Source organism: Mycteria americana, chromosome 3 (assembly GCF_035582795.1).
Source record: "Mycteria americana isolate JAX WOST 10 ecotype Jacksonville Zoo and Gardens chromosome 3, USCA_MyAme_1.0, whole genome shotgun sequence".
NCBI lineage: Eukaryota > Metazoa > Chordata > Aves > Ciconiiformes > Ciconiidae > Mycteria > Mycteria americana.
Window position 1 is genome coordinate 125,731,599 of NC_134367.1, and position 26,201 is coordinate 125,757,799.

Below are 26,201 nucleotides of genomic sequence, written 5' to 3' on the forward strand. Positions count from 1 at the left end.
TCGAGATGACCACTACGGAAGTGGGGCTTCAGCTTCACTGACCATAAAAGCATATAAAATGAAGTTTCAAATCTCCTGAAAGAAAATTGTTAAGTAAGAAAATAGTCAGAATTCTGAACAATATCACATAATTAACTTTTCAGCAGAGAACAGCCTCTTGGCACTAACCATGTCCTTTATTCTGATATATCAGAGACTGAAAACCATGGCCTTTCCTGTGCCAACTGTCTTTTAGAATAAAACACGAGACCCTCCCCCTTCATCTCCACATACTTAATAATATTAATAGAACATTAAAATATTAATGCTAGTAGACAAGGTCTTTCATAAAGCACATCAATGAATTCATTCACTCTAGCTCATTAGCTTAATCGTCAACCTTTTTACAATGTAACTGATTAACATTTTCATTGTTCTTCCTTGTTTTTTCCTTAGACTTTTACTTCTTTGGGGATCAAAAGATCTCTGAATACATAAGCTCAACAAATATCTGTGCACAACTGTACAACAACAGAAATTGCTAAAAGAGATAACTAAGTAAAGGCTTTCACAGCTCATGCTTCAGAGATACTGCAGGAAACAACCATTAAAGAACCATTTTTATTTATATGTTTAATGCGATTATACACATTCATGAGTCCAACAAGATCTGCACTGTGACATTAAAGATACAGTACAATAACATTCAACATGAGGTACTTAATATTTATATATATCTGTCCATTATAAATAATGCTGTAAGCCTGCTAAGGTCAAACACTGCTCCAGCACAAAGGGGTGCTGGGACCTGAAGTCAGCCAAGTTTATCACAACAAATAAAAAAAAAAAACAACAAACCCCAAACTGTTCAGTGCAATAAGTATGTAGAAATTAAAATGTTTACTTAAATACCATTTTAGATATGCAGAAAGTATATTACATTATACTCTCTTATCACAGATTCCCCTCACCAGGAAAATCAAACATACAAGTAGCAAAGATGGCCAGGTACAGTTGAAGACAGAATCTACGAGAGGATCTCTAACGACACTATGCTTACATTCCAGGTTGATATGGCTGATGCTTGCAAAATGTCAATCAATGTATTCAAGCTTGGATGCTACTGCCAAACCAACCAAATCCACATTTAGACACCTATTTAAGTGCCCTGATGTCCTAAGGTGACTGGTAGTAGTCACATTCTTATACACCAGTACTTGTTAGCATGAAGCAGCACTCAGAATCAAGTCACGCTGTAAGCATCAAAAGGTGTTTTAGGGTGCTTTTGTTTATTCATCCATACTGAAAAACTTTACATGCACCAGCTCCTAAAACCTGGGATGGAATCAGAGGAATTAAGCTAGATGTAGCTTTCATCCTACTTCGTCAAAAAGATTTCATAACAGTAACAAATAAAAATAATTAAATAACAGCTCATTTTCTACATATTAGAGCTACACAGTATTCTGATCTCCTAACTTCTGTTCCAGCCACTCAGCGTAGTAGATACCTCACCTTTATCTGCAGATAAGTAAAAACCAAAAAAAATAAATTAAAAGTGAGAACCCAAGTCTAGTTATACCAGTACAGTACTCCCACCAGCTGAGGCACCTGATTTTTTTCCAAACAACTCAGAATGCAGCTTGCTACTGCAAGCAACTTGTCAATCTGATCATCACTCAGAGTAATTACATCTACATCAACCGCTTGCTGTAAGAAAACTTAATCAGCTGATTAGCGTCCTTCTCTGCTTTCAAATGTATTTAAATAAATGGAACTGCTGCTCAGATGTTGTCTAAAAGCAGATGACCGTTACCTCATCACAATCTTACGCTCCTTTTTGCAGTCTCTTCAGCAACAATTCCTCCAGTCCATACAATTACACTTGTCTATTTTAGGCTGCAGATCTAAATATAATTAACTGGAGGTTTTTTAAATCTCTCTCTGGGAGTTTTCCATGGAGCATGCTGTTTAGATTTCACTAACAGTCTGGATTATGTATATCTGTTACAAAAAAAAAAACCAAAACCCAAAACATTTTTCTATATATTTTTAGGGTATTTACATTTCAGGAAGAACATTGCTTACACGCACATGTATGTATGTATGTATCTATATAAAACATTAAACACTAAGGTGGGTGAAAAGCACAGATCTTGCAGGGCAGTTTTTTACCTGGCTCTTCTTTCATTACCTAGAGAGAAGATCTGGGCTTTGGCCATAAAGTGTTTGATGTCTATGCTCATTTTCTTTACTTCAGATGGTATTCTGGACACTGCAAAGATGTATTGGCACTTTATGATGGCCACGGGCCAGGATTCCAACCGTCAAGAAACACTTAGAGTAATAGTATTAAACTGGTAAGAAATCATATGAGAAAAACATTTTTATTACAAAACTGACAAGCGAATTTAGGGTTATGCTGCATTAATATGTTGATATACTATACCATTAATCTTCAGTCTGTCTAAAGAATCATTTGGTCCTCTCATTTCGTTAAAACATACACAACAAACAGAACCCACCCACTTCAGAGATGAAATAAGAATGAGATGCTTTACAATAGGTAGTGTCCCTCTGAGAAGCAACTGTCCCAATGCAATGGCGAAGGATTTTCTTATGTTTAAATAGTACCTGTATTTGTTATTTATACTGGTTTCCTTCCCTGATAAAGGACTCATGATCCCTAATACTTTTCCAAAACTGATACAGAGATATGACAGGAAGTTGGGGGGGGGGGGGGTAGGATCAAACAAGAAAGAGTTCTGCACCACATAATCCTCTGATTGATGTGTAACCATAAGCAGTTGCAAGAGATACAACATTAACACATTAGAGAAGACTTCCTCCTCCTCACTGTTATCTGATGGTATACACTAAGTGTAATATGACCACAGTTGGGAATCTTCTTGTCTTTGTCTAAATTTCCACTGATAATGTATGGTAATAAAAAGAAGTCTCATATTACAGAAAAAAGTCCAAGTCAGGATTGGTACATTCTTTTGTTCCTCTATAATCTGCCTCTACCATGTTTAGGAGGAAGAAAAAAAACTCCACCCAAAACAAACAAAAAATTATCCTGTATTGGATGACAGATATTAATTCCCATTTATTTAGCAAGGTGTGCTGGTTTTGGCTGGGATAGAGTTAATTTCCTTCACAGTAGCTAGTATGGGGCTCTGTTTTGGATTTGTGCTGGACACAGTGTTGATAACACAGGGATGTTTCAGCTGCTGCTGAGCAGTGCTGACACAGAGTCAAGGCCTCTTCTGCCTCTCACCCCCACCCTACCAGCGAGGAGGCTGGGGGGGGCACAAGAAGCTGGGAGGGGACACAGCCGGGACAGCTGACCCCAACTGACCAAAGGGACATTCCACACCATATGGCATCATGCTCAGCATATAAAGGGGGGGTGTTCGGAGTGATGGCGTTTGTTGCCCCAGGTCACCATTAGGTGTGATGGAGCCCTGCTTTCCTGGAGATGGCTGCACACCTGCCTGCCCATGGGAAGTGGTGAATGAATTCCTTGGTTTGCTTTGCTTGCGTACGTGGCTTTTGCTTTACCTATTAAACTGTCTTTATCTCAACCCACGAGTTTTCTCACTTTTACTCTTCTGATTCTCTCCCCCATCCCACTGCGGGGGGAGTGAGCGAGCAGCTGTGTGGGGCTTAGCTGCCGGCTGGGGTTAAACCATGACACAAGGGTTCAAAGAAAAGCCATTTAAACAGCAAATCAACTTCAGTGTAGCAAAAACTAGGTCATAGGAGTAGAGTTTCAAGAGCTGCATATACAATTTGAACATGTGCAAGTACTTCCTTGCCTTTGAGGTGGGACTCCTAGAAAATGAACTCTGAGGATAACTTGCCAAGCCCACATTCCTCCCCTCACTGTAAACATGTCCATGCACTGTGGACGTGGTCAGCATGCTGTGTAGCTTCCTGAAAGCTGCTTGCTTCTCTCCATCTTCCCCTGCAGCCATCCCAAACAGTTGGCCGCAGGAGAATCTCACCGGATGAAGGTTTAAACCTGTGCTTTTTCTGCTTACAACTGAAGCAGTTCTTTGAGCTTCCATGATCAAAAGCAGCTCATTACTGGAATCTCTTAAGTCTGAAAAGCAGACAGGAGAGAGCTATAAAACAAGGCTCTTCATTTTCTACCCCTACCTCCCCAAACAATTACAAGCAGAAAGCAGGAAACTGAGAAAGAGAAAATGGATCAATGAAGACAGCATTTAGTGAGATACAAGAGGGGGACATCCTATGGTGATTCACAGGTGCATCAAAGAAAGGGTCAGCATCACCAGCAAACAGGCACCTCTCTTACAAAGCCTTTAAAACTTGCTTGTTCCTAAGAGCTTCCAGTTTAAATATTACACTTAAACTTTATCACCAACGATGCTACAAGTACAGCAAGCCAGTAACTTGCCCACAGCGTTTAGTTACACATTACCTGCACCGATCACATATCTGCAGATAAAAAGCTAAGCGTCAGTAGGCCTGAACCAGACAGGTTCTTCATAGCAAAATGCTTTGTCTCCACACACTTTCATTCAAGCGTAAAATATGAGTTCGGGAATTTGCCCTCCCTGTACCCCAGTGCCATTTGTACTGTCCGAAGAGCACTGAAACTGAACAGTCACCTTCCCACACTGAACTTCTGTCATTCCTTCTTGTCCAAAATAGCTGAGTTCGTTACCATCCAGAATCACACTAGCTGTGTAAAAGGTGTCAGGCTCAATCTGCACTGGATATTCAAACCACACGGGAAAAGTGTTACTAGAACCATCTGAGAAATATTTACTCAAGTTCTGGCCTAGGATAACTCCTTGTCGTTTGAGTTCAATCTTGGCACTGTACTCTGCTGATCCACAGCTGGAGCCATACAGCCCAAAGCCAGCAATAAACACTCTCTTATCAACAGCAAACTGGATGCTGTCACACCGGCCCCTGTACCGCCACTGGTTGCTGCGGTAAGCGCAGGACTGGAAACGGTGGCATCGCTGAGGAACGAGGCCTTTCCGGGGCTTGCTTACAAACTGTAACTCTGGCTTTTTGGCAGCCGTATACCAGAGGAAGATATCATTGGTTTCGTTGAGAGTCAGAATACCAGACTGAGCAGCGCCATTTGCGAAGTCGTCGAGTGCCATGGTAGGGATGCGTATCAAGTACAGAGCCTTCCCGAGGACTTTGCGCTTGTTCTCTATGGTAGCTGTTAGCTCTTGTCGCTGACACTCCACTTCAGCCCAGTTCAGAGCTGCTTCGAAAACAACTATTTCTTTGGCATTCAGAGTCTCCCTTCGGAGAATGCTTTCAAGTGTCTGAAAATCAATGTCACAGAAGCCCTCAGACTTCAAAGCTAGCTCAGCTTGGGCATCAATCACTTCCCAACAGCGCTGGGTCAGGTCAGGTTCCTCGAATAAGCAGCTCTGGGAAAGCAGCACGCAGGCATTCTTTGCACTTAGACTTGTCTCTAGAAAGTTGACGCAGGCGCGGGCAAGATGAGGGACGATATACTTCTTGGCAGCATAAAGAGTGGCCAGTACGGTATCTGCAGCCAAATCAATTTCATCACAATATATGTATCTGAAATAAAACACATGCATGTAACACAGCCGCTTAATGCAAAAACGTAATTTGTCAACAACATCTGAAAATTATAAAGAAAGAATATTTAAATGGCTGCACACTAAAACTAAGCAGTGCTTTTGGGGAACGTTGATTAAATCTAGAAAGAAAGTACAAACCAAATTCATCACTCATGTAAAACCATGGAAGAGAACAGGCTTAAATCTAAGGTGATTAAAACTTCACATTTGGGGTACATGCTATGTAGACAATGGTTATGTTTACAGACTATGGCCCCTCCCACCCTGTCTTCTTTCCATACGTGCTTTGGCTAATGAGAGGCTATCTGACCCAGGCAGCAGCTCCTCAAGGGCTACCTTACTTGGCTAACACAACAGTCTGGAACACATGTTACAAAGCATACTTGGACTGGATGTCCCACGATGGTGAATGATGATTTACTGAGGTGTGTATATATAAATACAGGAATGAAAACAAGTTTACTGGGAATAACTAGCTAGTCTAAGAATAGAAATACTATCAAAGTATATCAGGTGCTAGCCATCTTCATAACTGCTGGGTTTTTTGGGGGGGAGGGGGAAAGAGGTTGGGTTTTTTTGGTGTTTTTTTGTTTTGTTTTTGTTTTTTAACAGGGTGATGAAACATATAGGACAAGGCACAGAATTCTAATTTTCAGGTTTATTAATGCTTATAGCATCCTAGCTCCACTACCACAGTGTTTTCTCTCAGTCTCACTGCATAAGGAAGAAAAAAAAGCTTTACTGCTATGCTAGTGTGGTGGAAGAGATGAAGGTGAAATTCTATTTATGTGACTAAACTGCTGGGATTCATTGCTCAGAGAAATGAAGCATTGTACAGTTTGTTCTTTTTAATATCTCATGCTTCAGGGCCCCATTTGCAGCTGGTGAATGCAATGCGCTAAAACCATGCCAAATGCAATTTTACTCTTCATAGGGATAAGCAAGTCTTGATGGTTATGGTTGATAGAAGTGTCTTCCTCCAGTAAAGCTGAAGTTGTACGCGACCCTGTACTAATTAAAATTTTCTAGTTAGCGGGTTTCCCAACACAATGAATTTTTTGCAGAACAGATGTGCTTATAAAGTGGAATTACTATCTACATTGATCTGATTATAGTTGTAAATATCTTTACTTGTATTTTTGCAGGTGCAAGGTACTATCCTCCAAGCCACACTTAGAAAACATGCTCAGAGCAGATACTGCTCAAGCAATATAATAAAATCTAAGAGGTTACAGAGAAAAAGAATACTTACACAGACTCAAACCTTTTTTTTTTTTTTTTTTTACCTTTATTACTTGGTTTCAGCTGGGCTATTTGTAACAACAAAAAGCACATCTATATATCACTGGTTACAGGCTTAGCTCCTTTACTGTCCAAAAAATTTTCAATGTATCAATTCATTCGTTTTTATGATTCTCCTCATTGTTCTCCAACTCTTTTCTCCCTTCTATTACTTCTCTTTGCCTGCTAGTACAGCAGAGAATGATGACATCTGTTTTAAATTGAAATAGTACAAAAGTTGCTAGTTTAATATTCATGAAAGTGAAGAACTAATATCACTGATTTACAACAGACACAGCACAGATCGGCTGTCAGCAATATTCCACACTTCTCATGCTGCCAATGCACCTCGACTCTGGTCTGCAATTACTGATATTCCAGTTTCACCCTGTTCTTAAACAGAGGATTCTGCTAGACCACAGGGCTTGATGGTTTAGTAATATATTCATCCTGGGATAAGATGACACCACGGTTCTAACTCGAACAGTCAAGATTAAGATAAGATACAATACATTAAAGACACCAATTCAGTGTGTCAGCTAGACTATGAATTTAACCCTATTTTTAAAACCGTAGAGAACAGCCAAAGCAATTTAACTGGGATAATAATCAGTATCTACCAGTCGAGGTATTATTTCCTATGTTACATCTGGCAATACCTCGTCTGATGTTTGTTGTCAGAATGCCCACTATATAGTAAAAGACAAAAAATATTTATGGTATAAGAATTCACTGTCCAGGGAAAACAAAACAAAAAAACCAACCCAACCCCAAAACCCCATAAAACCAATGTATTTTGTCAATATATTTTCTGACAAAGATTATGATGCATTCCTCCTGACTGCAGAAAGGAGCATATGAAGAAGAGGGCTGCTTTGGGACAGGTAAAAAGTCTTTTCCTTTCTTTCTGTAGCAACAGTATCATGAGTCTTCTGCCATCCACTGCTCACAGCAGTTGCAAGCAACACTCATGGGGATGATTTCCCAGGGGGAGAGAAGTGAAGGGGACCGTGGCTCCTTGCCAGGCTCCACCCAGTGCAGCAGATGGACTGGATCCTGCGATGAGGGGAATGCTGCACTGCTGAGCAGCATCCCTTTCCCTTCCCTGCACTGTCACAGCTGCAGACACCCCTGGCGTTCGCGGACACAGAAGCACTCTGCAGGTTCAGGCACACTGCATCAGCAGAAGTTAGCACCGGCAAGGTTAGCTCAACATCCACACAGACCACAAACTTTTTGTGGTCGTTTTTTAAAATAAAAGCTGGGAAGGTGAAGAATTCCATGGTTCTGGCCATGCTCTCAAAGATAGTTTCCTAAATTGCCATGGGCTAAATAATATGCCAAGACCTAGATGTCAGTATTGATACTCTCTTTTCTAGGTTTGCTCTCTGAATACATTTCTTAATGATAAATTCAGAAAGCATTCAGTTTTTATATGGCAAATCATGTTTAGTCACAGTGAAATAGATCTGCTGTTCAAAAAGGAAGGGGGGCTAGGGGAATCCAAGTATCTTGTATTTGTGCCTTGTAAAATTCTGCATGAAAGTGAAGCACAAGTCTGAGCTCTGCAGAAAACACCCGCAAAACCAGAAAGGTCCAAAGCAGGGATCCATAACACACCTACTTACATAATGTCATATCTTAACTTTATATTCCAGGTCTATAGAACATCTGTGTGACTTCAGCTTTTCCTGGCAGTTATTGATATTTGCACAGAACATTTCTGATGTTCATGATAACCTATAAAAACTCTATGCAACAAACTCTATATGCAACTTTGAACGTTCATCTACAGTGCCACTGAAATGTAAAAGAAAAAAAGAAACCATTCTGTAATTACAAGCTAGTCAAAACAATCTATGACATACAGTAAGTTGCTAGCTAGCGATTACACCATTACATGCAAGAAAATCTGCAGCATATTAAAAGGATCACTATCAGATACTAATGTATATTATTTATCAGAAAGCAATGGCAGTTACTAAAGCTGAAGGGAAAAAATCCTCAAAGCCATAGCATTTCTGTGATAGGGCATTTCTCGTTAATAATCAGAGTTTATAGATACATTCAAGGACAAGTCAGCAGGGAAGCTGCTTCATTATGCTCATTTAGGAAAAGATAGCATTTCTTATGCAGTTTGGAAGAAGAAAAATAATGATCATGTAAACTGTTTTTCCCTCGTTAGAATAAAAAACCCTATTCATGTAAACAGCCTTTTTATCACTTTCCAAATGCATCAATATGATAGATGAGGAGAAATTTAATTTTCAGAGGCTATATTCAATAACTTAAGGTCATTTTTCTAAGACAAGACCTGCATACAGCAAGTTTATACAAGAGCTGGAATGATGTCAATATACAAACCCAGCAATTCTGGGTTTTGGGGGGGTTTTTGTGTTTTTAACTTTTCACTATGCTTGCAAAGCAGAACAGGTTTTTTTTGTTACATCTGACAATTCTTTTTAGTAACTCCATTCCTTTGTGTAACATGTAGTGACAAATCAGATCAATAGGCATTACAGTATACAATGTGCCCAAAGATCCCGTCAAAGTCGTTATTTATAACTGCCTACATTAGTCTAATACATGCGTGCGTGGAAGTAAAGGGGAAGAGCAAAATGAGCTAAAAGTTCAAAATACTTGAAACATACAAAGAGGAATATTTTAAGTAACTGCTTTCTGTTTATACGCAAGTCTAATACTTTAACTGTGACATTACCAGTGTATGTACACATCATAAAGGAAAACATATCCAGCAGATGAATGATGCTTACTTCAGCATTGCGAGAAAAGCAGCAGGCTCAACATCTGGTATACGGATTTCATCTTTGTCCTCAGCAAGCTCTCCGTAAAACATCGCATGGAATACAGAGCTCCCAACAGCCAGGACATACTGTTGGGAAAGGGAAATCTTATTTCATGCTTTAAACTGAAAGCACTGCCAGCAAAAACAATGTGGGAGAGCCACTCTGAGCATACTGGGCTTCACTGACAGACTCTATAGACACACTTCAGTAAGAAATTAAGTCAAAGTTAAGAACAGAATTACACATTTTCCCTGCATTTTCCTCTCACGGGCATATATGCATTAGCTACTGGAAAACGCTCATATCCACTACAGAAGTTAATTATTTCTAGAAAAATCTCAAGAGTATTATTAATCAGCAGCACAAAGCAGTATTCCTAACTTTACAATGACTGCCTTAACACAAGTGTACTGTTTAACCAAAAACACAAAGAAGAGCAAGGGACAGACTATTCCACTGCACGTAGCCTTTTAAAATACAGAATTATGCTTGTCCCAGAAGAGCCGAGTCTCCCACGCTATGTCCTGGCGTAACCGTGGGAGCTCTCTCTGGCTATCCCCGCCCAAGCTGATAATGCAGCTGTTGCTTACTTTGTGTCCTGGCAGCCGCTGGGTCCCACCTGGTGGCCCGACCACAAAATGAACATCTGCCATCAAGTCATTGTTGAACATCACTGCATTTCTACAAACAGAGGCAGCATGTTAATTTACGGCACGCAGTAACACTGTGCTTACCCTAGACCCAAGAAATTTAATTTCTTAACAACTTGAAGTTGCATGCTAGAAAAGAGAAGCAGGTCACACTTTGTTTTAAGCTACTTTACACATCATCACACAAATATACCAGAGAAAAAAGTAAGGGGGGGATGCGTGTGCAGGGGGTGTGTGTGTGTGCAATAAAAAAAGAAACCAACCCAAACTTATGAGAACTTTTCAAACAGTGGAAATCAAAGTCAAGAGCATGTATCACTGAAAATCCCCACTAAGGTCTAAAAGCAAATCTTTATGGGTACACTGGAGCTTCCAGCAACATTTTTATTTACTCAAGACAAACAGCTGCACTGTCTGGGAAAGATATTAAAATATTTTCCATTACCAAAATACTTGTTTCACACACACACACGGGTGGGGGTGGGGGAGAACTGTGTTCTCTTCAGCAAATAAATGAATAACTAAACATATGCATTACGAACATTTTGCTACTTTTCACCACTCCATTCAAACAGCAAAAATAAACTGCCCTGAACTTACCTCTCTCTGATGGTTGGATAAAGTCCTTGCCAATTAGGTGCTGGAATAGTATTGTTGTTATTGAGATTTTGCTGGTGGTACTGCTGGACAGCAGTTGTATTAGTGTTGGCTGGTTTCTTTCGGGGAAAGATATCAGCAGCCATCTTCTTCTTCTTTTTGGTCTTCAAGGTAATGATTTCATAGCAAACTGGAGGCAATTTGCTGCTGCTACTGCTGCTGCTATTTCCCTTCTTAGAGCTCTTCTTGGACCTGTTCTTGACCGTCTCTGGAAGCATCAAGAAGAAGGTGAGACATTTCATGTTCTTTCCTTTCTCATCTACCATGAGTATACTTGTCTGTAAAGCTAGATAGCCTAACTAGCCAGGAACATAAAGAAATGCACGTGGAAGCTGTTAAACAGAGAGCAGCAGAGCTGAGAGTTTGCTTCTTTTCCAGCAAGACAAGGTGACCTTTCCAGTGCACCGAGTAAGAAACTGGCTTTAAGTTTGATCCAGTACTTGAATCGTTAAATACATCCCCATCATTCCTGCCAGTTTTATTTCCTTCCAGATCTCCTGATCAGGAATCGCCTGAAAGCACTACACCCTGCGAGGAGGGTACGCGCGTGGCTGCAGCACCGGCTTTCTGAAGGGGGCTAGCAAGACGTGCGATAGCACTGCTAGTCTGCTCGGCGAGCTGAACTTGTGCGTTGAACGGATCGGAACAGAGTAGGTATTGCAGCCCTGCGGATGAAGTCAGCCAGCGTTCGGAGCCAATAGCTGAAGTCACCGATAACGATTGGACCCAGCCGCACAGTGACACCTATTGTAACGCACACCGCTCTGACATTAAAGCGACAGCAGTTGCACTCTTCCGTTAATACGGAGCGCTAAGTAATAAAAGTAATAAATGGCATGCACAGTTGCGTAAGTGCATGACTAGCCAGAAGCATGTGTGTTTTAGCTCTCCTTGATGCTGCTTGAATTTTCACAGGGGAAGCAATACAAAGTTGAAATCAGGTAGAAAGACGTATTTGAGTCTGAATATTTCCACGGGAGCTATTTCCACATGCAGTCGATATTAGCATGACCTCATATGTCTCTAGTATTCCCACAAATCCCTACCATAACAGTTGTTCAGCAAAAGCACGCTACAGCTATCAGAACCAAATTAAAGCAATCAACTAGCAGCAGCAAAGACAGCGATGCAGTTAAACAATCCCTTTCAGCACAGCTTCTACTCCACTGTAACATGAATAGAGATGAGGTCACAGCTTTAGCTTTAACTCCTTATGTTTCTAGATAACATAATAGCCTTTGACAGGGGTCCCAAATCACTAAGCAGTGCTAATTAAGCGAGCTTACACCAGACATGGCTGCACCACATCAGAAGAAAACTTCTAGATGTGCAATCAGATTAAAGCAAACCAGAGTGAATATATTTAATCAATATTTCAAAGCATTAAATGAAAAGGTCTGAATGATTTAGAGAGTCTCAGGCAGAAATCAACCCTTGAGATGCAAACACACTCCAATTTTATTCACAAATACTTTCTGAAATAAACAGGATACAAGCTATGCCAACCAAACCATTTAAATAGGAAAGAAGACTAATTTTCAGTCATTAGTTTACTTAGAACTTAAATTTAGATCAGATTTCCTTAATAGTAGGTCAAGTGTATAAAAAAAAAAAAGGCAAGCAAGCACAGCCACTTAAAAACAAAAGCAGGGAAATAAAAAATATTAGGTATTAGGTGTCAACATTTCACACCTTAAAATATTGGGGGGAGATAATTAAAATAGAATTTCATAATTATTTTCAAGTTTTAAAGAAAAAAATCCTCTTTGCTTTCAAAGCAAATTTAGGCACTTTCAGCCTTAAATAGTTTTGCTGGACAAGAGTACAACAGTGAAATTAAAGTCATCAAAGGTTGATGGAGAAATGGCTGACCTTGCTGAAACCCCTGACAGAAATCTGCCACTGACTTAAACTGAAGCACAGGAATGTTACTCAGGCATTTATTGAAACACCATCACAATTGCTTGAATCACAGCTATGGCTTTGTAACACACAATCTCTGAATGTCTTTAAACCTGAAACTGTAAAACCTAAGTGCAGGTATTTCAAAGATTATGAGATCTCCTTGGGAGGCACTCCGTACTAAGCACTAACTAAACACCCTGGCAGTTGGCTGTCTAGAGACTTTGCTGCAGTGGCTTGAGATGATACCATTTCCAGACACACATCTGTCCCCTCTGTCTGAAGTCATTGCTCATGGAAGGGAGAAACAGAAGTATATGTGTCCATGCCTCAGCCGCTACATTTCACAACCCAACGTCTTAGTGCAAAATCACCTTCACCAGCAACTTAAAAGGAGATGGTAGATTATGCCTGATGTGGCTGAAAATCAGCTATGTTCCTAAATACATTGAAAGGCAGGTTATGCAATTTCCAAAGAAATACTTTCTAGCAAGCTTTTCTTTCTTTTCTTCCCCGTTTTCTCTTTGTTTTCCTTTTTTACCTGCAACAGATTGATTTGGAGGGGAAACTAACAGCCTAAGCCATATTGAACTGTAGAGAGGTAAAAGAAGGGGTAAAGGAGAAGAAACTCATCCCACAGATGGGATGTTTATAACTGCTCACAGCTGAGAGTTTATAACAGGGACACAGCAGGCATTCTCAGCACAAAATGTGAGTTTGTCAAGTTTGCATAAGTTTTTTTTTTTCCCCTCCTTATGTAAATTTCCAGCCCTTCTAGTTACAAAAATAACCCTTTTGCCACTGCACAGGACAGACATTTCAAAAGGAAGAAGTTTTAAAAAAAACCCCTAAAGATACAGAAAAACCACACACTCTCCAGAAAATCTGGTTCTCAGCATTGCAGTTGGCAGAAGGCGAAAGACAGCAGGGGTTAGGAGATTCATATGAGAGATTTGATTTTCATTCCATAAATTCATTTTATAGACTACCAAAGTATATAAAAATCAAGGTCCTCGTACATTTTTTTCAAACCGTTGGACCAGTACAAATCCAAAGATTACACACACACCCCAGATAAGGTCACTGGGAGGCTACAGAAGAGAATGACAGACGGACTGACTGGCCAATTCTATCTGGGAAAGACAGATCACAAACATGAACCCATAGGGGTCCACCATACCTCTGACTTCTGTAAAACACAATGCACGTATACCATGTTGTGCTTTCCTGGGAAAGGAACGGAGGGAGAAGCTGCAGCTGAAGCATGTTCTGCCTGAATCCAGAAGTCAGACAGACCCCCAGTAGACAAGAAGTGTCTACATGACAGGATAAAAATCCACCCCAGTAAATAAAAAGCCTAACTGCCATCTTTGCCTGTTCTTCGGCCACCACCAAAATCTGGTCTGCTATAACTGGAAAATAGTGCTGATTCCACAACAGACTCTAAAAGTTCCCATGAAAAACTACAAACCTGTTACAGGCTTTATACCACCTTCCACTGCACTTCATCAGCTCTGAAACGAAGTCTCCTAAACCAATTATTAGATGCATGTGAAATGCGCCCCCCCCCCCCCAAGAACTAGTGCTAGTTGCACTCACTATTCTTTCCGTTTTGGCAGCGACTTCCATTTAGTTTCCTACAACATAGTTTTCTTCTTTTACTATACACATCCTGTTAATGAGTTTACAAATCAATACTCTAGCAGTCAGTAGAAGCAACCTATGAACTACTCCCTGTCGAAAGACTAGTCAAAATCCCAAGTTCAAATCAGTCTGTCTCTGGCAAGAGGATCAAGGAAATTGGCCTTCTCTCACCCAAAGATCTATCCATTTCTGAAAGCTTATTACAATGTGTTCCTAATCTTCTTCAGCAATTTTCATTTTTCATCATTAATTATATATTAACAGAACCAAACTCGATATATACAACTTAGAAAAAGGGAAATACAGTTCTTCAAAGGCACATTAATCTTTATTTTATAAGCAAAGTAGTGAAACCAGAAATATTTTAACTTAAATGGTGTAGGAAATTCCATGCTTAAATCTTAACACTGGCCTAATGAAAATCCAAAATGCCAGAGGTGAAGAATTAAGCAAAGGACTATATTCTACGGCTGAGATACTACGCATCAAGTTACATGCCCCTTTCCAATTATTAGGAGCAAGTCACAAGCCCTTGGAAATCAGCTCCTGACTAAATATTGTGAACAACTGAAGCACCAGTTTTGCTGTTCAAATCCAAACGCGTGCATTATACCTGCAATCCCAGTTTCATTTATCCCTTAAGACAATAATATACCTTGACACCATTGTGAGGGTTGGCACAGGAGTCATATTATAGCCCGCCTCTTGGTACAACTTTTAATAGTATGGTACTACTATAATTACGCCTTTCTAAAGGTAACTTCCAATTGAGAAATCATTTCATTTCAAGGGTTGATGGGAGTACTCTTCCTCATATTACATCAGTCTCTCCTGCCACAATAGCAAGTATACCCAAGTTTTTCTATTTTTTTTTTCCTTCTTCTAATAAGTTGTGGTTTTCTGTATCTCTCATTTACAGGTCCGTTCGTCATGTAGTAACATGAACTGGACAATTCTATAAAAAACAAGCTTTCATCAAAATTCCCAATTGTCTGTTACAACCAGATCATGAATAAAGGAATGAATTCCAAGTAGGCAATGAGAAAATGCATATATTTCTTTTTTGTAAAGCTGCCAAGTCTCTCCCTTGGCAGTTATTATGCCTATGTATTATTAACATTCTTTGTTTAAATTCTGGATTTCCCCTTACAAGGAAATAAATTTCAGATGATGCATCTTGATAAACCAAAATAAACACACGATGTTAGTGTCTAACAAATCTACCTGTCCACTGCTAATTTGCATTGAATTTAAGTTGACCTTAAGCACTCATTTAGAAATGGAATGTACAAGTTCAAAAAACAAAAACAAAAAACTCAACAAACCACACAGCTGAGGAGTTTAGTTCTGTTCACCTATCTATGAATTATTTAGTCACCTGGAAGAATCCTTCCCAATCACCATACCAACTCTTCTGTTTGTAAAAACACTCATTTGGAAAGAGGACTGATAGCTCTACTCTTGATTTCCTCAAGTAAAAAATTGCACTAGAGTGGACAAAATCTTCCAATCTCCTCTCTCATAAGTTTCTGATTGGCAGCACTGAAAGTAACCAAGATTGTATCTGCTTCTGTCTGGTGCATGGAAAAGCTGGCCCTGAAGTCTTACTCTGTAAGGTCTTCTATGGAAAAAAAAAAGGACAACTAAAAGCAGGGAGAAAGATGGGCAAAATTGTAAAGACCCTCAGAGATGCCAGAATATAGGGTAAAAAATAGAGAGCGTTTCTTTCCCAGAATTGCCAAGAGCTGGGAAAGAGCAGAATAGTATCAGAGCAGAATTGCATCTTGAACCAACACTAGAAGCTTTAAACCAAAGCCCAAAATAGCTGAATTGTATTTTGCTATAGCTCTTATGCTATAGTAGCAACATACTTGTTGGCAAATATTCTTCTTAACTCTGCTTAGCATTTAAAGTATGAGATTTAAATATTTTGCATAATATTATCCACTAAGATACTTTTTACATTTTTTTCCTAAATGCCCTTAATGCTTTAGAGAAAACAAAAGCAGAAAGCCTTGAGCAGGCTAGTCAACAGGTAAATACAAACTTACATAAAATAGAAGCTTAAAGAATGAGCATTCAGATGTCTTTTACTCTTTCATTCTTATATTATTTGCTAGCTTATAGGCTATGTCTCTGCATGGCACTTCTTTTTGGTCTCCCTACCAAAGCAGCCTTAACATTATAATATGTCCTTTTTGTATCCGCAATCTTTTTCATTTTGTTTTTTTTACAGCAATACCTTTTCTGAGACAAAGCAATCAAAACAAAACATTATATTTAAGAATAACATTTAGCGCTATGTTTACTTGTGAATAAACATCCACTTTCCTTCTGTGTGGATTTCAATTGGCTCTCCACGAATCTGTTCCTACAAGTGCAACATCCCCTGCTGTCATTTTTTTCCTGTTACTTTCTTGCTTAGCTGCTTAAAGTTTGCAATTTAACCCCAGTGAGAGGTTCAATAACTTTATATTTACTCCCCAAACACAACGTAACACAAAAGACTTCTCTACACTGTTGAGTTTTGCTTTTAAAGTCAAAGGGTTTGTTCCCAGCTGGGTCAAAATAAATATAGCTAGTGTATTAAAGCGTGAAAGAAAAAAAATGTTTAAAATTCTCTTGTATTTTCATTATCATTTCAATACCATGCTTGCTGCACGAATGACAGTCCATATAAACCACAACCGTATAAAGAAAGGCTTATGTTTAAACAACCTACAGTGAACAACATATTTGATCCTGTTACAGTGAATTATCACACAAACATTCTCTTCTGTGCATATGGAAAGAAATAATGTGAAATGCTTCATTACAACATGAAATATATGATTTTACCAGCCTGCTGAGATATATTCCCCCATGTCATAGTTTGGGAACTGCAGGTAGAAAATATCCCAGAGCAGAATATGCAATTTATTCTATAAACATTAATTTTGCTTCTTGATAGTTCAAAGTAAAAACAAGAATTATAAATTAACTCTGAGATGAGAAAACCTGCAACTACAAAATGAGAAATCCAGTTCAAGGTTACAAGAGATAAACTGTTTTTCTACTAATTTAAAAGCGACAGATGATGCATTTCTTCCCCATCACTACTACTCTAACTTGTCCATTTCATTTCATGTTGAGTTTTGCTCTTGACAATCTGTAGGGTCAAAGAATAAGTTCTTTCTTAGTGGCTGCCATTATTAAAATTTATTTCTAAACATGATATTGCAAACCTGAAAGCATTCAACCCTTTTTCTAAGGCAGAGGTCAACTTTAATTCTACTCTGCCTCTTACCAAAACTGACTTACAAAGGAAAGCTCAGGAAATTGGTAATGAGATACAGTGGTTTTCGTCTCTAGGTCACTAATTCTAAATTGACCGAGGTCAACAGTAATCAAAAGTCATTAGCATTTAATGATCGTTCAGTGCCCTGTGAGAAAGAAGCTAGTGATCTTAGTGCACTTCAGAAGAACCACCACTACAATTAGTACTCACATGCTCCCTATTTCAAGGGAGAGATCGGGATCGGATGACTACAGACAGAACTTCCTATCTTACAGACAGATCTTGCCTAGGTAGACAAACCGTTACAGTAATTTTAACTTGGCTCAGAAACTATTCGTTTGAACTGAATAGTTAAATTAATACAGGCTCTGATAAAGGGCAGGTTGGAAGGTGACTGGTCCTACTCCTTTACAACAGCGGTTCCCAATGTCTTCGTCCCCTTACATACAATAAGTTTGCAAAACGCAAGTGCTAACACAGGTAAAGAGAAGACACTTTCTCAGCGAGTCCTCGCTTGTGAGAGCCGATAGCACTGGAAGGGTAACTACCCCATGAGTATCCACAGGGGGACTGCATTACAGTTGATTACGTTGGCATATAATTCAAGGACTACATTTTTCATGTGCAGACAACCTACGTTCACCACATCAAACCATAGCGTTGAAGTACCCTGTGGGACAAAAGAGGGGGAGACTACAACCACTTGCTACAACCCACACCATACCTGTTCCGTGGCCTGCAAACTTCAGTCTCCTGGGACTGCCATGCTACCAGCACCTTCCAACAAGGTTAAGAAAAATGGAGGGGACTTTTGGAAAGCTTGGTTAGGTGTTGTAACATAAATGGCATTAGGGTCTTTCATGGGAAAACTACATCATGGCAATCCGTAGTTCCCTGAACTTCACTAGATGTAAACCATGCGCCTTAAAAATGCAAAGCACATCAGTGATTCGGCAAACTTGTGTTTACAGTAGAAGTGCATACCTGGAACCATTCAGTAAAAGTATTTTAAATGAGCTTAAACAAGGGGAAAAATTGGTACAGCTTCTTGTTTCTTCTGCATTTTAAATGACAAAAGAAGAAGATTACCCCAGTTAGCAAAAGAGGAACAGGTCAGTCCATAAGCAAAACAAGCATTTGATAAGAAATGCATTCTCAAACACAGTGGCTCTCACTTCTCAAAAGTCAGAATCAAAACCCATGAAAAACAACTCTTGCAATTTTTTGACAGTTGTTTAATAACCCCAATTTTTAGATATGAGAGACTGATTGCTCCTAACCTGAGCTGCATCCAAATAGTTCAAGGAATAGAACAAAACATTACGTCCATTAAATGGCACTGTACTGAACTAATCTTCCTTTGCCATGTTCGAAGCTGTGGATCTTGTTACTTGCCCTTGTTTCCAGACTCTCACAGCACACGCAGCTTCAGTTTGAATGGCTGTTCCACAGGGGGATAAAGATGTTGCTGAATTTTTATCTTAACTGTTTTAGAAAAATCAGATTTACTTTCCTTTGCTGCAAATATTTCAGTCACACTTGTCTATTAGATCAGTTATGCTTCAGTATTTCTATTAGTTTCTTCTCCTCTTTACAAGTGAATGGCAGTTACTTTGCACTAATCAATTTTCAAGACGAACATGTACATACTCCTCAAATTCTGGTTTCAGAATATACTTTCAAGCATTAAGACATATTTGGCTAGCAATACTGGGATATCCCAAATGCCTGTTCTCCTTCACAATAACTCTGTTTCAGAGACCCTAGGACATGTCAGAACTTTAGTAGAGAAGAAGAAAAAAATCAAGGAAGCAACAAGTAACCAAACATGAGAGCATAACTAAGGGACTGTGCAAGGTAAACATACATAAACACACATTAGTTTTATGTATTATATAGTGTGAAACCTTTACTTTTTCTCAGCATACATGGAGTAGTATCACCTTGGTCTGACAGGAGAGTATTACTGAAGACAAAAATCAAACAGCACTAAGAAATCACATGCACCTAGCTCCACTTCGTACATGTTTAAGAGCATTATACTACCCTAACATCACATAGTATTCCTTTGAGCTATGTTCCTCGACAGAAACTGAGCAAGCTGTCTAATAGGGCAGAGATTTCTTTCATCTCCGAGTTGAACTGTATGTGAGGACTCCAAAGGAAGGCAAAATACTGCAACAAAGGGACAGTGTAAGCCACTGCATATATTTTTGTTGTAAATAATACACAGCTAGCTTCAGCTCCTCCCCAGTGTTAAAGACTATGGCTTGCACTTTCCTCCCCTGCTAAGTGGGCAAGGTGACATGCCGCGAAGAAGCACGTGGCATATTATGCATTAGATTTTAAAGGGATTTTGTTCCATCACCTATTGCAAGCCTACATATAAAAACTCATGCCTATCGGGCACAAGCAAACATGCCACCTGACTGAAGAGTTGCTTTCTTTTCATGCTCTCAGAAAACCCTTGCAACCAAGCACGCTTTGAGCAAACAGGGAGGCAGCAGAGCTGTAATTCCAGAGAATGTAGTTTTTTGAAGAAAATGACTCCTTTCAATTGCTTTGGATGTGAAGAGGAGAACCTACAGCCAGGGTGGATACAGAGTGTAACTTGGTACATAAATACTGAGTCAGAGGAGGATGTTATCAACAAGCCATTCAGCCCTGTACTGAAGTGGTACATGATCCCCTGGTGAAATATTTATTCAGGATATCAGGTAACCTCAGGATACAGGTAACAGGGCTAGACAAAGTGATGTGATGTCTCAAGATGCCTTCCGAATCTGCTTTCTGCGATTCTACACCCTACATACCTGGGACAGCCAGCAGACATTCACAGAGCACCAACCAGTTCACCAGTGTTTTAAAACGCAGCCACTTTCCAGATGGTGGACTCACTTGGTTTTCTTTTACTTTAGCTTGCTGAGTTATCAAACTTCAGACAGGGCAGCAGGATCAGAAAACAGACAAGCCAGGCTCAGAAAATGGGAAGTTTGCAAATTCGAATGAAATGACCTTTTACTTAAGCTCTCCCCCCCTCAGTTTTCTGACATACATACATACATACATACATAATTCAGTTTTGTAACTGAGGCACAGGATTGGAATTCAACTTTATGGCAGAAAACAGAACCAAAGACAACTTCCACCACACAAAGCTTTTAATATTTTCCTTCCAAGATTCCCATCTCTTATTTCCTTCTTTTGCCTTATCCATCAGCTCTTTGAGATAGAAACTGTTGCTTATCACTTATTTATACAGTGCCTCACAAAACGGTGCTTCCACACCAGCTCAGGTATCTGAACATTGCTCATGTAAAACAAAACAATAGCCTGCAAGCTTTGAGGAGTTAATAGAGAGAGTATCACAAGAGAACTATCTTGAATTATCAGAGAAAGCTAATGCTGGGCATGAACAACATTCTGCTGCAAAACTAGTGTCATTTGCACAAGTTCACACAACAGATGAAGACCTAAATTTCTTCTGAAAACATAATGCACGGCCTATCATCATCAGACCTCTGTTTTAATTGAGTCTACCCTAGCACTGATGCTTTCATCATAAGCATAAAAACTGTTTGGTAACTTTAGAAAAAATATTTGCTCACAAGCTCTAACGAGCAAGCGTCCAAATAATAAAAATTACTGTTGCAACCTGCATCTTTTTTCTCAGCCTTAAAGGGCAAGCTAAAGGAATTCCATATTGCTTCTGAAAGGTGTTTCCTCCAGGGCAGAGCTGAGGATCCCTGGAGGGGAAACACAAGGAAAGTTATTGTGCAGTTAGCTGCAGTGCACTTACTGTGGGGGATTAAAAAAAAAAAAAAAGTATCGCACTCTACATTCAACTTTGGCAATCCTGCAGAACTTATTTCAAACAAATAAGGTCCTAAGGGATTTCATTTGCAAAGTTACGTTACCCAATGAAGCCAAGATACTATGTGTTATGACATACTGCACTTACTTTCTATAGGAAATGGTGAGACCAGTTATTTCCCACCAAAATGAAAGCTATTTGAAGCCTGACTCTAGCATAAAACAGTTAAAGTAGCATCAAATGTAGTATTCTATACCTACAAGCCAACATCACCTCTCTCTACAAAAAACAAACAAAAAGCCCAGGACTCGGATTAAGTTTGACATATAGATTACATGCTGAAAACAAAGCATAGCAAAGACTAACAACAATGCAGAAAACCTGCACCAGCACCCTTCAGATAAGACACAGTCAGTCTTTGTTGTTTTAATTAGGTATGTTAGTAATCATCATTTTCGGAACACCTAAGTATCATAACTTCAATTCAATCTTTTACTTACTTCAAGCGAGAACAACTCACTACTCCCTCCTGTTTTTAAACGCACCGCAACTCAGGAAACACTACAGGCAAATGAATTTACAAACTTAACCTGAAGGTTACCACAGATGGACTTTCTTGAAACAAAACAAACAGGAAAATAGTAAATTGCAAAGCTGTGGGCCCTTAACTGAAACCACTCAGTCTTCAGCCATACGTACATAGGGAAGGTCGGCCAACAACATGGGGATGAGGAGGTGGTATTTATGTCAAACCAGGTGCAATCATTAATTGTTCCTCTAGGAAGTTTTATTTAATTGATACTTAAAATACTTCTTTTAAAGAAGCATTACTTTAAGCAGGGGGAAAAAACCCCAAACCCCAACTTTTAGGTTTACGTAAGTTTGAGTTTTTCCAAGCAAAGCGCGACCCTACACGCGCAACCGTGGAGGAGCCTTGGCACAGCCAGGTCCCAAGTTCGGTGCTCCTCACGCTTCCTGTTTGATCCCAAACCACCCGACTGTTAGAGCGGTTTGTCACCGCCGGTTCACTCCCGGTACCACGACGAAGCCAACCCGCTTCTCCACAAAAGGCAGCTGCATAACACTCGGCAAAACGACAAAAAAAAAAAAAAAGTAATAATGAAACCCCTCGAAACGGCTGCAGACACAAGTAATGACTTTGATCGGGCAAACACCGTCCTCCACGGGGCTCTTTGTGCCGGGTAAGCCGACCGCTTCAGCGCCGACCCAGCGGCAGCCGGGCCGGGCGCTCCGGGAACCGCTCCCCACACAAACTCCCCCGCTCTCTCTTCCCAACTTTGGCGGCGGGCGCGGGCAGCGCCCGGCGATGCCGGCGCTCAGGTGCGGCCGCTCCACCCCGTCCCTCACGGAGGCGTCCCCGCAGGGCGGCCGGGGACCAACGGCCGCCTGCCTGCCTGTCCCTGCCCCGGCCCCCTCGCCGCCACCGCAGCCCGGCCCGCCCGCTGCCGGGAACGGGCCCCGCCGCGCCCCTTCACCCGGCGCCGCGGCGGAGCGGCAGCTCCCTCACCCTCCGCAGGACGCCCCCGGCCCCGCAACGCCCGGGGCCCAGCGGGGCTGCTCCGGCCCCTCACCGCTCCCGCCGCCGCCGCCGCCCCCCCCCTCAGCGCGGCGCGAGCGCCCGGTAACGGCCGCCTCGCGCCCCCCCCCGCACTGACCTGAGGCCGCCCCCGCTCCCGGGGCGGCGCGGCCCCTCGCAGCGGCACGCGCAGCCCCGCCCCGAGGACGCGCCCGCTCGCCCCGCGCGCACGCGCACGCCGTCGCCCTCGCTCCGCGCGGGCGCGAGCACGCAGTCCGGGCGGGGCGGCGGGGGCGCGCGGGGGCTTAGCCCACGGCCTCAGGCCGGCCCGGGTCAGGCCTGCAGCAGGGCCGCACCTGGGGACCAACCTGGGTCTGCCCCCCCAGCGCCGAATTCCCGCCTCCCGTGGGGCCAGCGTGCGTGGGGGGCTGGCAGCACTCGCCGCCAGCCGCGTTTCTCCAGTCTGGTGGGATTTTTTCCTCAAAAATAGGGCCGCACTGGCCCTGAGCCCAGGGGAGGCCAGGCAGGGCCTGGCCCCACACTCCGCCGAGGTGCGGGGGGGGTAGAGGGGGCACCCTGGGCCCCAGCAGCAGCAAAAACTTAAGCTTTAAGCCACCAAAAAGGTGGCTTTGGCACAAAAAAAAGTTTAGAAGAGGTGAGAGACAAACTAACAGCACCTTTTATTTTTTTTAGATTAAAAAACCCATAAGCACTTGAAATTGAAGCATGTTCTTGGCTTATGGCATCCAACCTGTTTGAAGATTTACCCTCTGAAAAAGCGGGATTTTCATGTGTGCAGCGGTGTCTGAGGACAGGAGTTCACCCTTCCCCTTTAGACAACAGATTATTTTTTTTCTCTTTACAAAGTTAGAACGGCCAAATATTTTTCCATCTAAAACACTGCATTTGTTCATCCACCATCGCTCTCCACATCTCTAAGCAAGAAAATAAAAATAAACCCTACAGCAGAAGCTCCTCTGGCCACAGGATCCACGTTTCATCCCAGGGCCGACAACAGGCAGCCTGAGGGATGAACCACCTTCCCCCTCACTTTTTTTAGTTTTTTTCCCGAATCAACCCGATCACACAATAAGAGATTAATGCCGTACATCCTTCCTTGCATGAACTGTTCCTGTCCTGCTGCTGGTAGGGTTGCCAGGTTCAAAAAAAACAACCCCACAAAAAAAAAAAAAAGGCAAAATGCTTTTTATTTTTGAGCCGCTGAAGAAATAATCAACAGGGATAGAGGCATTTCCAGGATCAGTGCCCGGGTTTATCCAGGAGCTTCATAAATAAGGGATTTCTCATAACACTGGTGTATCTAACCACGTGGGAAATTAAAATGCATTGCTAGCATTTATTTTTAAAAGCGTAGCAAAAGGCTTTATTTGAAGCTTTAGGGTAGGCTCTTCCCGCCCGCCCCCCCCCCCCCCCCGAAGAAATGATTATTTCTGGAATCGCTGCTGTGTTCCAGCTTTAGTCTCCCATGAACATTCATTTACCTATATTATATACATGTTATTTTAGCAGATACCTTTTGCAGTGTGAAATTAGGCATATCTGTGGATAATCAGTACTTTGCTTTTCCCATTTTAATATTTTTAGCTATTAAAATAGATAAGAAACTAAATAGCAACAATAATGACTGTATACACACACTTTATAGCTCTTATGGATTTTACCAGCAGAGTACCTGCTTTAAATTATAGCGTGTAAATGGTGATTTAATTGGGACTGAGGAAGCCAACAAAATAGGCATTGTCTGAAGCGAACTTAAACACGCTGTAGATAACCACTGTAATTTTCCATCCTATTTTCAGACTGAGGGTAAAGGCCCTTTTGCAACTGGGGTAATTTAGATGGGCAAGCCCTTTCCTCCAGCTTAGAGGTTATTTTGCAACCTGCATTTTAAATCCCATGGTGGGAAGACATCTCCTGGCCATAACCCCAGCACATCCAGGAGTTAGAAGATCAAATCCTGTGATATTTTCCACGCATGCACTTCTGATTGAGAGGCTGCAGGGGCTGCCCACATTCGGGGCTCCACTCAATAACATTTGTTGTGCTTTTTTGGGCTCCTTAGGGCTCTCTTGCATTTCCAGCCCAGCTTGTTGAGCTGTGCACAGGGGCTTGGACCATGACCGCCTAGCATCCCCCATAGAGCTCCAGGCTCTGGTTTAATACCAGTATCAACACTGAATTAAACTGAAGCAGTTGCTACCACCCTGCAGCAGACTTTGCACACCCAGCTGAAGTTGCTCCGCTACAGCCAGTGGTGCAGGAGGCCGTACACAGCACCGGAGCCCCACTCCCACCCCGTCCTCAGCCCTCTTCGCTCGTGGGGACTTACAGACACAGGATGACAGGTAACACCTCGTCTGCGCGGTCCGGCCGAAACACACGCTCACAGCACTGCTGCTTGGCACCAAAGCGCTGACGTTCAGAGCTGTGGTCTCTCCTCTCCCTCCTGCAATTGCACACCCAGTATTAGTTACCTGCTTTGAAGCACGCAGACGTGTGGTTACCTGTCTGAGTTAGGCAGACCTCTGTGCAGCTCGCTGCATTTCTCAGGGATGCGTTTAGTTACCCAGCACTGCAGCTTGCTGACAAGTTTCAGCTCAACTCCAGAGCAAACGAGCCGCCAGATAAGCCAGACCTGGCCAGAGCTGCAGTACTGGCCACCAAAAACATCTTGCAACAGGGGACAAAGAGTGCAAAGCTTCTGGGTGTTGATGTCCTCTCTCCTTGTGCTATCACCCTCCAGGGTGACTATATGTATAAAATACGTATAAAAAAGCTCATGAGGAAGAGGAGCTATAGCCCAAGAACAGCTGCAGAGAAGGTCTTTGGGGGTCTTGCCTGCTCTCCCAGCCCAGGTTTCTGGGCAAGCTCCAGCATTGCCTATTGCAAACCAAGGGCTGCACTACTGGGGAAGGTAAAGCTGAACCGGCTGTGTGTTGGGGATAGCTGATAAAAGTATTTTAGTTGGTATCTGCAAAGCCCCTGGGATAGGTTCTGCTCCATGGTGGTGGTAAAATAAAGCCAAA

At 41.6% G+C, this 26,201-nt stretch overlaps 1 protein-coding gene across 4 annotated transcripts; it reads right to left on the reverse strand.

The window, feature by feature from the left end:
* Positions 1 to 3,470: 3,470 nt before the first annotated feature.
* BTBD3 (BTB domain containing 3) lies at positions 3,471 to 25,525 on the reverse strand. Of its 4 annotated transcripts, none has more exons than XM_075496902.1 (5): positions 25,505 to 25,525; positions 10,924 to 11,188; positions 10,264 to 10,354; positions 9,641 to 9,759; positions 3,472 to 5,562 (listed from the first exon to the last, which is right to left on the reverse strand). In XM_075496902.1, the coding sequence occupies exons 2-5, from the start codon at positions 11,064 to 11,066 to the stop codon at positions 4,530 to 4,532; spliced, it is 1,386 nt and encodes a 461-aa protein (XP_075353017.1). In that variant the 5' UTR covers positions 11,067 to 11,188; positions 25,505 to 25,525; the 3' UTR covers positions 3,472 to 4,529. The 4 variants fall into 4 exon arrangements, with proteins under 4 accessions (XP_075353016.1, XP_075353017.1, XP_075353018.1 ...); XM_075496903.1 differs by lacking the exon at positions 25,505 to 25,525 and adding an exon at positions 23,294 to 23,397; XM_075496904.1 differs by lacking the exon at positions 25,505 to 25,525 and adding an exon at positions 21,459 to 21,480.
* Positions 25,526 to 26,201: the final 676 nt, after the last annotated feature.